The 14,506-nt window shown below is 45.7% G+C and overlaps 1 protein-coding gene across 1 annotated transcript in view; it reads right to left on the bottom strand.

Annotated features, from left to right (window-relative positions):
- Positions 1 to 3,442: 3,442 nt before the first annotated feature.
- Positions 3,443 to 14,506, bottom strand: part of TEX26 (testis expressed 26) — a 76,541-nt gene continuing 65,477 nt past the window's right edge. Inside the window, exons 6-8 of the mRNA XM_073583335.1 lie at positions 4,314 to 4,490; positions 3,557 to 3,718; positions 3,443 to 3,468 (exon numbers count right to left, since the gene is read on the bottom strand). Coding sequence (XP_073439436.1) covers positions 3,443 to 3,468; positions 3,557 to 3,718; positions 4,314 to 4,490 — 365 coding nt within the window. The remainder of the gene's footprint in view (positions 3,469 to 3,556; positions 3,719 to 4,313; positions 4,491 to 14,506) is intronic.

Raw genomic sequence — 14,506 nt, 5'->3', positions numbered from 1 at the left:
GTCCTGTTTGGACCGCACGTCACATGCACGGATATGCCGGACGCTAATTGCGTGATATTATTTATAGCAGACATCACTTTTCTTGTCCGCATCCCTGTGAAAAAGCTAGTACGAATCGCACGTCGGTGCTGATCCCTGGGATCCTGCACTTGCACTTTATTATGGGTAAGCTTCATCAATTGTGTTTGATTTATGCAGATGTAACGTTTTGGTGCAGTGTCAATATTGTTAGTTGACATTCATGTGATTGATGAGCCATGATTTTTGCACATGCACTTTAGTGATGTCTCACTGACTAACATATACAGCTACAGGATTCATATGAATGGTGAGTCAGGCTATTCTTTTAGATTTTACTTCATATGGTATAACCCGAACTTTGGTCTGTGCATTGTAACTGATGACTCTTTTTGACCATTGCTCTTTTTTTCCCAAGGTGATACTGTATCTTCTTTTTGTTCACTTCTTTTTTTGACCAGGTTTTGTGTGTAATTAATTTTTGTGTAATTTATAAAGTAATGTTAATTGATTATATATATGAAGTCAGCACTCCATTTTTCATCTTTAACAACCTCATCCTTGCAGTGTGATGTCTGACGTCACCCCGGGCCTGCTAATAAGTCGAGGTGCTGGGGATTCCTGCAGGTAGGAGGTACTTTGCAGACCTTCCGTCCCATGCTAATTGAGTACTGATGTGGCCACTTGACTATGGTCTAATGAATCGATTCTCTCATATCAAATATTCAAGGTTTGATTTATGCAAAACTTGGTGTAAAATGGAACATTTCTATCGCTCACCACTGTTTATGGTGTTACTACTTTTCCAATGAACCAGAATTGTATAACTTTCCAAATGATTACATTATGTGAACCCATTGCTAATTCTTTCTCTAGCAACAATGCAAGTCAGTAGCACGTTGCAAAAATTCAAGATTTACTTCAAACACTGCAAGTCAACTTTATTATCTAGTCCAAATGTGAAGGTTCAGTAACGTTCTGATGTGGCCATATCATGAGTGATAAATCCCAGGTAGTCACATGCAGTGAGGTAGCCGGAGCCAACTCCAAGTCAAGCCTGACCGATGAGTACAACAGCACACACTGAGTTATCACACCGATCATCTGTAATTGCAGACGATGAGCCTCTCACACACCAGAAAAAATCATTATTAAATAACAATCCGCTTCTCACACAATTCTTTGTTATAACTGTGTTCTAGAAATCTCAGTAGTAACCAATATTACCCAATACTATGACCGCCTTAAATGGCCAATCTATCCAGGTACTTAGTGATGCAAAGGATGATGCTTACTTTGATAATCTGCAGGATAAATTGACATTTTGGAAATGTAACCCCTTCCTGATGTAGGATGCAATAGTACACCCTACATTGAGTCATCATTAGTGATGAGCGAACGTGCTCGGATAACGTCTTATCTGAGCACCCTCGGGTCTTATCCGAGCATCTGGGCCTGCTCGTACATTATGTTCGAGTCTCTGCGGCTGCTAGACAGCCTTAACACATTTGGGGATTGCGTAGCAAACAGGCAATCTCCACATGTGTTGAGGCTGTCTAACTTATGCAAATCATGCAGCCAAAGGGACTCGAACATAATACACCAGCATGCCCAGATGTTTGGATAATACCCGACCGTTCTGGGATAAGACCTTATCTGAGCACATTTGCTCATCATTAGTAATCATGTATGGAGCAGGTTCAGAAACTGAGCACACAACATGAACAGCAGATGTCAGCTGTGATATACAGCTGCCTTTAACATCAGAGACCGGAGCTAACTCTGATCGCTGCTGTTTAGCCATGTAAATGCCACTTTCAGTCTCTGACAGCTGTACTTAAATTGACTAATTGCTGGTACAGGCACACACTGGCCAATAGATTATCATAGCATATAAGACTCTGTAGTCTGCTGAAGACTCCCATGGCAGTCATCTCATTTCTCCTGTGGCTTGGCTTCAGAGGACAGTGTCATTTTCTTTATATGCTGCAATGGTAGTAGTATTGCAGTATATAGAATAAACAGAGGTTGAAAACAAAAAAGGGAAATTTGCCTGTTTTTGGTTGCTGCAACTTCACCTCCATAAATGCAATAAAAAGCAATCAAAATGGTGCATGTAACCCAGAATGGTGTCAATAAAAATAACTGTCAACCAAAAAAAATACAAAAGTTACGGGTCTTAGAAAATGGTGGCATAAACTTTTTTTTTTTAACAAATTTACACTAAGAATATGGTTAAACAAATGTAATCAGCAAAACTACAGCTTCTCCAGCAAAAAAACTATTCTTTGTACGTCTATGTCGAAAAAAAAAAATAAAGTTAGGATTTTTGGAAGAAGGGGAGGAAAAAACTAAAAAGCAAAATCGTAAATTAGCTGACTCAAGCTGTCATTGGATCCTTTTTTTTGCTTCTCCTGATCAGCTGTCTGATGCACACATCATGGTAAGCGAACTACATCTTATTTTTCTATGGAAAAAATGGGGTTAACATCCACACTGCATATCAATTTGTGCTGCAGATTTTTTTTGCAACCTACAATAACATTTGGAAAAATGTCATCCACTTCACTGCATGCAGATCCGCTGTATGTGAACAAACCCTATGATTAGGCAGATTGGAGCGCTAATGGTAAATTAACATCCATCTTTCTCAAATCATGACACAAATATTAAACGGTTAATGGAAACTTTACATGCGTTGAAGAGATGACTTACAGATAATTTCTAATTTCAGAGGAAAGTCACCTTAAAGGGTTTGTGTTAAAAACTCTGAGGACATATAGGGCATACGTGCTAATAAAAGGGTACTCGATGCTGCTCACTTCCATGCTGATGACTTTATGAACCCCAAAATCTATACAAACACTTGTACTATCGGTAGATATTGCGATAATTTTTCGGCAGGTGTGTGGGGTGGTGGCATCATCGGCTCCACCTCTCATCATCGGCTTCAACGTTCAATGCAAACGTGAAACTGGACAACCGCTTTAATGTCCGATCAGTGGATGAGACGGTTTTAACCCCTGCTGCTAGCCAGATTAAAAGAGCAGGGACTCTAGAAAGGCGCCGTGCCACTTTATTTTCCATCTCTAGAAGTTAGATTGTAACTCACTCTAGTAATTTGGTACCAATACAACCTCCAGAGAAAGCCAGGAGACTTTGTGGCACGGTGCTTTTGTAGCACCACTGCCACTTCATCCTAGTGGTCAGCGGCACACAGGTCAGAGCCCACCACGCAGACACTGATGGTATATCATAGCAATATGTGACCAATATTTGTCCTGAGACAACCCTTGTAACTCAACCTTCAGTTCAGAACATGTGAGATAATTGTCAGCAGTAGAATCAGGGTTGTTGGCTCCCACCTTCTTGCTAACGACCACTTAATTTTATTTGCTTTCACATTAATTCCATGTGTTGATTGTCAGTCACATGGAAGGTTTTCAGAAGCTAATAGAAAGATAAAGAGAGAATAATTTAATAAGTTCCATAAAATGGTGGCAAAAGTTCTCCAACAGGTGACGGAGTCACGAGTTACCTTCATTAGGAACAGTCTGCAGATAGCGCGCCGCTTCCTCAGGACTCAATGAATGCGCGAGTGCTGAAAGGTCAACGAAGCTCCTTCCGAAATGCCTCTGATATGTGGTCAGCTGCTTCTTATTTTCTTGGTTACGAATATGAGAATATGTCACCACAGGAACTAAAATGTCAAGGGAAATTAAATAACAACGCCCTTAGAATATGTGCTGTCTACGTGAAGGATCTGCCATTCACTTATGTGCAGAGATGCCATTAGCTAGAGATTATATTTAACGTGCCCTCTAGATAAGTGGAAACCGGCAGCTTCTTACAGGCAGGGGACTTACTGAAATTGTATTTTACTTAAAGTGAGGGTTCAGTGGGACAGTTATGGTGGATTTACACTGGTCCTTCGGGGGTTATAGAATAACCACCGATTGGCTACATGTGAGCATATGGGCAGTTGTTTAACAGCCGGTATAGAAAGTCTTACTGCACTTCCATGAGCACAAACCAATCATTGATTGTTCTGCGCAAATAGAATGGATCCCGTGTGTGCTAGATCCAGGAAGGTGACAGCAAGTATGATTTGTTTTATTATTTTTAAACATTCCAGCCTTTAGGTAACAAGGGAGTTTTGCCCGGACAATCCCATTAAGCCTGAGATTTCAAAAAGAACTTTGCTGCAGTCAGTATCATCAGTGGCTCAAGCTGCTGCTCTGTCCTCAGGTAGAAAGCTTTGTGTCACTTCTCTAGGTTTTGACAAAGAAACTTACCAACTCCCTTAACTGAAAGATGTCGATTTGAGTAACACCCATACTTTCGGGTGAAATCATCCAGTTTAGGACAACGGGGTTGGACTTGATAATTAAACCTTGATTCAGTGGCCAGGGGCTTTGGAACATCATTTCTCCAGTTTGGAGATGTTTCGAGAGCATATTTGACCTGATAACCTGTATGTGAGATCACAAAGCAGAAGAAGAAACAACAAGAACAAGAATTAGGATTAGAGGAAAATGAGCGAAGCCTGAACTCTATTATGTTATTGAAATGTAGCAATATAGTCTTGCACTGACTGTGGTTTAGGGGCACAGTCTTTACTTCTAATTTTATCCCCTTCATGTCATGGCCAATTTTAATTTTTGTACTTTTATTTTTTTCCTTTCTTTTCTCCAAAAGCCATAATTTTTTATTTTTCTGTCCACATAAAAGGTACGAGGGCTTGTTTTTTGTAACACACAGTGTACTTTTATCTTATGATATAATGTATCGAAAATGGGAGAAAAAAATTCCAAGTGAGGAGAAATGATGAAAGAAAAAGAAAAACAATTTCACCAATGTTTTAAAGGTTTTGCTGTTTATAGCATTAAAGGGAATCTGTCAGATATGAGGTTAATCTGCAGGTTAGTAGCATTCTGAAGCCGTACAGCCTCTGCACTGAGAGCCCGGCTACCTGGAGGAAATTATCTTTATTCCTCTCAGCAGCCTCTAGATTTCAGTCATAGGGGTGTGGCCAGAGACGTTTCAGTCACCGCTCAGTACACCGTGAGCTGCAGCTGTAACCGCACCCCGGCACTGACTGACAGCCGGCTCTGTACTGATGCAATGCAGAGATGGCTGTCAGTCAGTGCCAGTGCGTGATTACAGCCGTTGCTCTCTATGTACTGAGCAGTGACAGAAGCAGCGGCAGACGAGCCTCTATGACTGAAAGCCGGAGGCTGCCAGGAGAAATAAAGCTCATTTTTTCCTGGTAGCCGGGCTCTCAGTTCAATGACTGCGCATCTTTAGAATGCTATAAACCTGCTGTGACTGTCATGGTTTGAACAGGGTTCTTGCCCTGCACTCACAGGGTTAAGTGTTCGTGGCCTCTTTCTGAATCTGGGAGGGGTATTTATACTCACTGTTTACCAGTGTTCTCTGTCAGCTATACTGTTGTTCTGGTGTGTCTGACCCCCTGGTGTGCGTGTATTCTGAGTTGCTTGTTTGCTTCCCGTGTATGACCCGGTCCGTTCCCTCACTCTGTACTCCGTTTCTCGTTTTGGCACTATTGTCTTTTCCGGTTCTGACCTCCTGGCTTGGCTATCGTTACTCCGTTACAGTTTGTCCCTATTGTACCGTCTATTGCCCGTTCTGGTTTTCTGATCTATTGCTACGTCCTGACTATCCATTCTGTCTAACCCTTTGGTACTGTATTGCTATCTCGTGCTTTGACCCGGCTTGATCTGGTTTCTGTCTCTGTCTATGCCCCTTGGTTACATTGTCCAGTAGTTACCTTTCTAGGAGTTTCCCTGCAGCTCCTGGCTCTGTGGCCACGCCCCCAGCAGTCACATGCTTTAGGTCCTGTGAGCTTGGAGCATGCATTGTCACCACTGAGACCCCGCTCCGCAGGTATCTTTGTGCACAGTCTTTGTAATCAGGACACGTGCACTGGCTCAGTGAGCAAGTGCAGTGCGGTGTTCCTTACAGTGACAAAGTCACTGGCAAAGTACTGGAGGGGGGAGATATGTTTCACTGAGGCTATTAGTGTGACGTCCGTCCGCAAATCTGTGCTGCAATAGGGACAGCACCCCGAGAAACCCCGAGACCCTCAACCCCTATACAGGGATCTGGAATTGTAGCAAGGCCCAGGGAGTGGCTGTCTAGAGGAGCAGTGGGCCAGAGCAGGACGGTCGCCAAGGGAAAAAGGCAGGGAATCCAAAACGTAGACAGAAATTGGGAGAGCAGCGGAGGTACCGAATCGGCAGGCAGTGGCAGAGTAAACAGTCCAGGCCAAGGTCACAAAAACGGGAGTGTGGCAACGGTACAAAAACGGCAGGCAGTAGCAGAGTCGAATACCCATGCCAAGGTCACAAACCAGGAGAGTAGCAGAGGTACAAAATTGTCAGGCAGTAGAGGGGTCAGAAATCCAGGCTGAGGTCAGAGTCAAACAATAGCAAATCACACCGTAGCACACAGGGGAACCAAGAATATATCCGGCGGCTTGCAAGACCAGTCCAAGGTATTTGATTGATCAGGTCATCCCTCACAGGTTCTCGGACTGATGATGTCATCAGGATCGCCCCCAGGACCAGTCCAGATGGTGATGCACCAACCCCTTCATGACTGACAGAGGAGCGGAGCCTGCGTCCACCAGATGCCTGCGCAGGAGCCCCTTCTCTGTCGCCGCCATCACTCTAGGGCGAACCACGGCGCCTCCCAGTGGCCGAGGTAGGAACAGCAGGCCCCGAGTCAGATGGCGACGTGACAGTCCGGGACCTCCTGGTGGCCGAGGTCGGGACAGCAGGCCCCGAGTCTGACGGCGAAGTGACGGTCCTGCACCTCCTAGTGGCTGAGGCCAGGACAGCAGGCCCCGAGTCTGACGGCGACGTGACAGTACCCCCCCCTTCGAAGAAGGGCCTCTGGACCCTCAAAACCCGGTTTGTCAGGGTGAAGGAGATGAAATCTCCTAATTAATGCTTTGGCATGGATGTTCCCCGCGGGGACCCAGGACCTCTCCTCCGGGCCGTAGCCCTTCCAGTGTACAAAATACTGTACGGACCCTCTCACCTGTGCTCGAAACGCGTACAGAGACCTGGAGAATATCCCCATGTGGTAATTTTGTTGCCGTCACTTGATCATAAGCAGCCATGAATTTATTTTAAATATGATTCAATAAAAATCCTGGATTTTAATTTCTAGAGCTGGACCTGCCTTTCTTTTTTTGGATTTACTATACGTCCTGGCAGAGACGTGACCGTGCTCAGAGCCTTCCAACAGTTCCCATGAACTTATAAGAGGTGAGCTGAAATTTATTTTTCTCAGGGAGTCAAGGACACCCTGGACTTCATACTCCAAGGTACCCCTGACCGAAACACGAGGAGGAGGGGACTGGACAGGATGAATTGGGGAGCGATACAGCTTGAGGAGAGATTTATGGAACACGTTGGGCAATTTGAATGACTGAGGGAGTTTTAAACGGAAGGCTACCGGGTTAATCACCTCTATAATTTCGTATGGACCAATAAATCTGGGACCCAGTTTGGCAGACGGCACTTTAAGCTTGATGTTTTTGGTGTAGAGCCAGACCTTGTCTCCAACTCCCAGGTGCGGCCCCTTAGATCACCGTCTGTTCGCAACCGAAGCCTGTCTAACCTGGGCCCCTTTAAAGTTCGAGTTTACCTCAGACCAAATCGTTTTTAAGCGATGTATATTTTTCTCTACCCCAGGGAGCTCCAACATCCTGGCCGAGAATGAACCAAAGCGCAGATGCAGTCCATGGTTGCAGAAAAAGGGGGTAGTCTTAATGGAGTCCTGGTACCGATTATTTAGGGCAAACTCAGCTAATGGCAGATGTTCCACCCAATCGGACTGATGTTCTGACACATAACAGCGAAGGTATTGCTCCAGAGCCTGGTTGGTACGCGCAGTTTGACCATTGGTTTCGGGGTGGTAGGCCGAGGAGAAGGACAAATCAATACCAATGCGTTTGCAGAATGCCCTCCAGAACTTTGAAATGAACTGGGTATCCCTGTCGGACACAATATTGACCGGAGCACCGTGCAGACGTACAACATGCACAATGAACAGTTTACTCAAAGTTTCGGAGTTAGGTAACCCCGACAGGGGGACAAAATGACAATGTTTGCTGAACCTGTCCACCACCACCCAGATACACGTTTTCCCATCTGAGGATGGCAGGTCCGTAATGAAGTTCATGGAGATGTGGGTCCATGGACTCTCAGGGGTGGGCAAGGACTGGAGCCAGCCGGCAGGGCGATTATGGGGGGACTTGGCGCGGACACAGACTTCACACGCTAAAACATAGTCTTTACAGTACTTAACCACTGTCGGCCACCAAAAATTCCTAGTTACCAGTCTGGTGGTATTATTGAGACCAGGATGGCCTGCCAGAACAGAGTCATGCGATTCTTTAAGAATTTGTAGGCGAAACGAAGCCAGAACGAATAATTTTTTGGGGGGCGTAGTGTCAGGAGCTTTTTCTGGGGACCTACGGATCTCCTCCAGAAGGTCCAAAGACACTGCCGACACAACGATCCCATTGGCCAATATCGGGACTGGTTCACAGTCCTCGGCTTGTGAGGGGCAAAAACTGCGAGAGAGGGCATTGGCCCTCACATTTTTAGTACCAGGGCGGAAGGTGATTATGAAATCAAACCTAGAGAAGAACAAGGCCCACCTTGCTTGTCTAGGATTTAGTCTTTTAGCTGACTCCAGGTAGGTCAGATTCTTGTGATCAGTAATTACAGTGATCTTATGTTTGGCGCCCTCGAGGAAGTGGCGCCATTCCTCGAAGGCCCATTTAATTGCCAATAGTTCCCGATTACCTATATCATAGTTTTTCTCAGTGGAAGAGAATTTGCAGGAAAAAAAAGCACATGGACGAAGCTGAGTGAGGGATGCAGTGCCTTGCGATAGCACTGCTCCCACTCCGACTTCAGAGGCATCTACTTCTACAATAAATGGGCAGTCCAGATCAGGCTGAACCAAAACCGGGTTGGCTACAAAGCACTCCTTTAGCGTAGAAAATGCCTGAATTTCCTCAGGGTTCCAATTGGCCACGTCTGCCCCTTTCCCGGTCAAATCCGTGAGTGGTTTGGCAATTTCTGAGAAGCCCCTGATGAACTTCCAGTAGTAATTAGCAAACCCTAAAAATCGCTGCAGCGCTTTTAGCGATTTGGGTTGTACCCAAGCTTTAATAGGTTGGATCTTGGCAGGATCCATGCGGAACCCTTTGCCTGAGACCATGTACCCTAAAAACTGTACCTCCTCAGCAAAAAAACACATTTCTCTAGTTTAGCAAACAAGGAGTGTTCTTGCAGTCTCTGCAGCACAGAACAGACGTGTTGAGCATGTGTCACAGGGTCAGCAGAGTAAATCAGAATGTCATCCAAATACACAACGACATACACCCCACAAATGTCTCTGAAAATATCATTAACGAAGTTTTGAAACACGGCAGATGCGTTACTGAGTCCAAACGGCATTACAAGGTATTCAAAGTGGCCAAGGGGTGTATGAAACGCGGTTTTCCACTCATCCCCCTCTCTTATGCGGACCAGATTATATGCCCCCCGGAGGTCAAGTTTAGTAAACCAACGGGCTCCCATTAGCTGATTAAAAAGATCAGGGATGAGTGGAAGCGGATTGTTGTGAGTTCATTTTCCCCTTCACCATTGAGGTCTGATGAACTCCCTCTTCTGGTGAAGAAAGGTAGTGAGGCTGATTACCAAGCACCTGAGCAGGATGATGATGACTGGGTGACAGGAATTGCTGACTGGATATAAGGCAGCCGATGCCCTTCTACCTTACTGGTGATTTCTCTGAGGGATTCTAGGAGACCAGTCTGATTCCTGCTCCTCAAAAGCTAAGTTTTCTGTTCTGCTTTTTGCATTTGTGTTTTGGTTTTGTTTTGCCTTGTTTTTCTGGATTTCTGCCCTTCCCTGCTGGGGTGAGCTGATTTCCTTTTTGCTCTGTCTTCAGAAAATACCTGAGTACTGATATAGTTTTTTTGAAGCCTAGCGTCTTCAGGGCTTTTTTCCCTATCAGCCTGTTGGCTCTTGTTTTGATAGGGTTTTTGCGGATTGCAGACAGCAGCTTTTCTATCCTGTCCTATTTAGTTAGCTTGGGCCCCATCATTTGCTCAGCCTATCTTACTATCTGTGTGAGTGTTTTTTCTCCTTGCTTCACCGTCATTATATGTTGGGGGCTGCCTATTGCTTTGGGGTCTGCTCTGGGGCAGTTTAGATTTCCCTTTCTGTCTTTAGGCTATTGGCTGTGATCGAGGGGTCTAGGGCATCGTAGGAACCCCCCATGGCTACTGCTAGTTGTTGTTGATAATAACTGCAGCAGATAAATTATCCATCACAAAAAATGACATAAGTTCGGTATGTAATGTTCCCACAGACATAGCAATTTTGGCCGTAACAAATTTAACCCCCTCCTGAATAACAGATGTGCCATTGAAAGCCGTGGTTTTAATAGGGGCATTTAACCTTAGCAGCTGTACACCAAGATTCCTAGCAGTGAAAGAATCCATAAAATTTCCTTCAGATCCACATAAGCTTTTAAACACAGAGATTTCTGACCAAATGAAAGAGAGGCAATAAAATTTTGGCCACATCTGCAGGCAGTACCTGAGCCCCTGGGCAACCCTGGCCAGAGCCACCCAGGGGCCGATGTCCCAGGAGTGTGGATCTCTGATGTTCAGCTTTCTTCCTGAAGTCTCCAGACTGCAGCATGCTTGTGCAGGAAGATGGGAGTGATCCTCCAAGCTGTGCACTGAATCAAGTAACAGGTGTTTAGGCCAACAATCAGCTCAGGCAGGAGAAGAAGGGAGAAAAAGAAAAAAAAAAAGTTCAGGGAGACTGCTTTTGTATATGTTGGATATACACTCACTGGCCACTTTATTAGGTACACCTGTCCAACTGTGTGTTAAGACTTAATTTCTAATCAGCCAATCACATGGCGGCAACTCAGTGCATTTAGGCATGTAGACATGGTCAAGACAATCTCCTGCAGTTCAAACCGAGCATCAGTATGGGGATGAAAGGTGATTTGAGTGCCTTTGAACGTGGCATGATTGTTGGTGCCAGAAGGGCTGGTCTGAGTATTTCAGAAACTGCTGATCTACTGGGATTTTCACGCACAACCATCTCTAGGGTTTACAGAGACTGGTCCGAAAAAGAAAAAAAATCCAGTGAGCGGCAGTTCTGTGGCCGGAAATGCCTTGTTGATGCCAGAGGTCAGAGGAGAATGGGCATACTGGTTCGAGCTGATAGAAAGGCAACAGTGACTCAAATTGCCACCCGTTACAACCAAGGTAGGCAGAAGAGCATCTCTGAACGCACAGTGCGTCGAACTTTGAGGCAGATGGGCTACAGCAGCAGAAGACCACACTGGGTACCACTCCTCTCAGCTAAGAACAGGAAACTGAGGCTACAATTTGCACAAGCTCATCGAAATTGGACAGTAGAAGATTGGAAAAACGTTGCCTGGTCTGATGAGTCTCGATTTCTGCTGCGACATTCGGATGGTAGGGTCAGAATTTGGCGTAAACAACATGAAAGCATGGATCCATCCAGCCTTGTATCAACGGTTCAGGCTGGTGGTGGTGGTGTCATGGTGTGGGGAATTTTTTCTTGGCACTCTTTGGGCCCCTTGGTACCAATTGAGCATCGTTGCAACGCCACAGCCTACCTGAGTATTGTTGCTGACCATGTCCATCCCTTTATGACCACAATGTACCCACCATCTGATGGCTACTTTCAGCAGGATAATGCGCCATGTCATAAAGCTCGAATCATCTCAGATTGGTTTCTTGAACATGACAATGAGTTCACTGTACTCAAATGGCCTCCTCAGTCACCAGATCTCAATCCAATAGAGCATCTTTGGGATGTGGTGGAACGGGAGATTCGCATCAGGGATGTGCAGCCGACAAATCTGCGCCAACTGTGTGATGCCATCATGTCAATATGGTCCAAAATCTCTGAGGAATGCTTCCAGCACCTTGTTGAATCTCTGCCACGAAGAATTGAGGCAGTTCTGAAGGCAAAAGGGGGTCCAACCCGTTACTAGCATGGTGTACCTAATAAAGTGGCCAGTGAGTGTATATCCAACATATACAAAAGCAGTCTAACCAAACTTTATTTTCCCTGAACCTATTGCATCCCAGATTCTCGGACAGACGTCACCTTATATCCGGCCACAAAAAAAAAACAACTGCTTCTTCTGTATATACACAAGAAGCAGTTGTTTGTTTTTTTTTGTGGCCGGATATAAGGTGACGTCCGTCCGCGAATCTGGGCTGCAATAGGGACAGCACCCCGAGACCCTTAACCCCTATAGAAGGATCTGGAATTGTAGCAAGGCCCAGGGGGTGGCTGTCTAGAGGAGCCGTGGGCCAGAGCAGGACGTTCGCCAAGGGAAAAAGGCAGGGAATACAAAACGTAGACAGAAATTGGGAGAGCAGCGGAGGTACCGAATCGGCAGGCAGTGGCAGAGTAAACAGTCCAGATCAAGGTCACAAAAACGGGAGAGTAGCAGAGGTACAAAATCGTCAGGCAGTAGAGGGGTCAGAAATCCAGGCTGAGGTCAGAGTCAAACAATAGCAAATCACACCGTAGCACACAGGGGAACCAAGAATATATCCGGCGGCTTGCAAGACCAGTCCCAAGGTATTTGAGGGATCAGGTCATCCCTCACATGTTCCCGGACTGATGATGTCATCAGGACCGCCCCCAGGACCAGGCCAGATGGTGATGCACCAACCCCTTCATGACTGACAGAGAAGCGGAGCCTGCGTCCACCAGATGCCTGCGCAGGAGCCCCTTCTTTGTCGCCGCCATCACTCGGGGGTGAACCACAGCGCCTCCCAGTGGCCGAGGTAGGAACAACAGGCCCCGAGTCAGATGGCTACGTGACAGTCCGGGGCCTCCTGGTGGCCGAGGTAGGGACAGCAGGCCCCGAGTCTGACGGCAATGCGACAATTAGCTTCAGTGATGTGAAACCCAATAGTTTTGCTCCAGCACACTAAGTGTTGAGAGGGGTTAAGCAGCCATTTTCAAAGGGCTGGGTTTTTGTGAACAGCCATAAAGCGGGTGGGAGGTTGTTCACCATATCTCCACCCCAGGGTGTGGTCTGGGATGTAAACAATCGGCCTTCTGAGGTACTCGGTGTTCAATGTGTCTAGAGAGGCTAAATCTATAGAGGTGTTCGAGTTTGTGCTAACCTGAGCCATGTGTTTTGCTAGCCTTGAGCGGGTAGATCCCCGCAGGTCTATGATCTCTGCCATAACATTTTGTTTTGCTTTGTTTTACTGTTTTGCCCAAAATGATCCTTGTTTATTTTTACATCAAAATGGTTTATGCTGCATGTATACAATAAACCAATGAAGCACTTAACCCCTTTCCTACATTAGACGTAGTATTCCGTCCATGTGACCTGGGACCCAAGTCCCAAGGACGGAATAGTACGTGTAGCGCGATCAGCTGCGCTCAAGGAGGAAGCACAGCTGATCGCGGCCAGGTGACACCCGGCACTATGTGTCAGGGGCAGTCACGGACCGCCCCCGACACGTTAACCCCTGGCACACTGCGATCAAACACGATCGCAGTGTACCGGGGTTTAGGGAAGCATCGGCAGGGAGGGGGCTCCCTCTGTGCTTCCCTGAGACCCCCACAGCAGCGTGATGTGCAGCGCTGCTGCGGGGGCCTCCTTCCCTGCAGGTCCCCGGATCCAAAATGGTGGCGGGGACTTTCAGGGGCCTGCAGGGAGGCAGCTTCCTCATGCCTGCAAAGCGACGGCATGAGGAAGCCTGCAGCACTGACTGTGACAGATCGCTGATCTGTCACAGCGATCTGTCACATGACAGTTATGTCCCCCCCTGGGACAATGTAATAAAGTAAAAAAAAAAAAAAAAGTGTAAAAATAATTTATAAAAAAATGGCTAAATAAATTAAAATAAGAAAAATTTTCCCTAATAAATTCATTTTTTGAAAATTAAAAAAAAAACAATAAAAGTGCACATATTTGGTATCGCCGCGTACGTAACGACCTTCCCTATAAAACTGTCCCACTAGTTAACCCCTTAATTGAACCCCTTAAAAAATAAAAATAAAAAAACGAAACAAAAAATAAAGCTTTATCATCATACGGCCGAACAAAAAGTGCAATAACGCGCAATCAAAAAGACGGATATAGATAACCATGGTACTGCTGAAAATGCCATCTTGTCCCGCAAAATACGAGTCACCACACAGCGTCATCAGCGAAAAAATAGAAAAGTTATAGCTCGCAGAATAAAGCAATGCAAAAATAATTATTTTTTATATAAAATTGTTTTCATTGCATAAAAGTGACAAAACATAAAAAACTACATAAATGAGGCATCACTGTAACCGTACTGACCCGAAAAATAAAACCGCTTTATCAATTTTACCACAGGCGGAACGGTGTAAACGCACCCCCT

Source organism: Dendrobates tinctorius, unplaced genomic scaffold (assembly GCF_039654945.1).
Source record: "Dendrobates tinctorius isolate UK_male_01 unplaced genomic scaffold, ASM3965494v1 ptg000075l, whole genome shotgun sequence".
NCBI lineage: Eukaryota > Metazoa > Chordata > Amphibia > Anura > Dendrobatidae > Dendrobates > Dendrobates tinctorius.
This window is presented reverse-complemented; position numbering and strand designations above follow the sequence as displayed.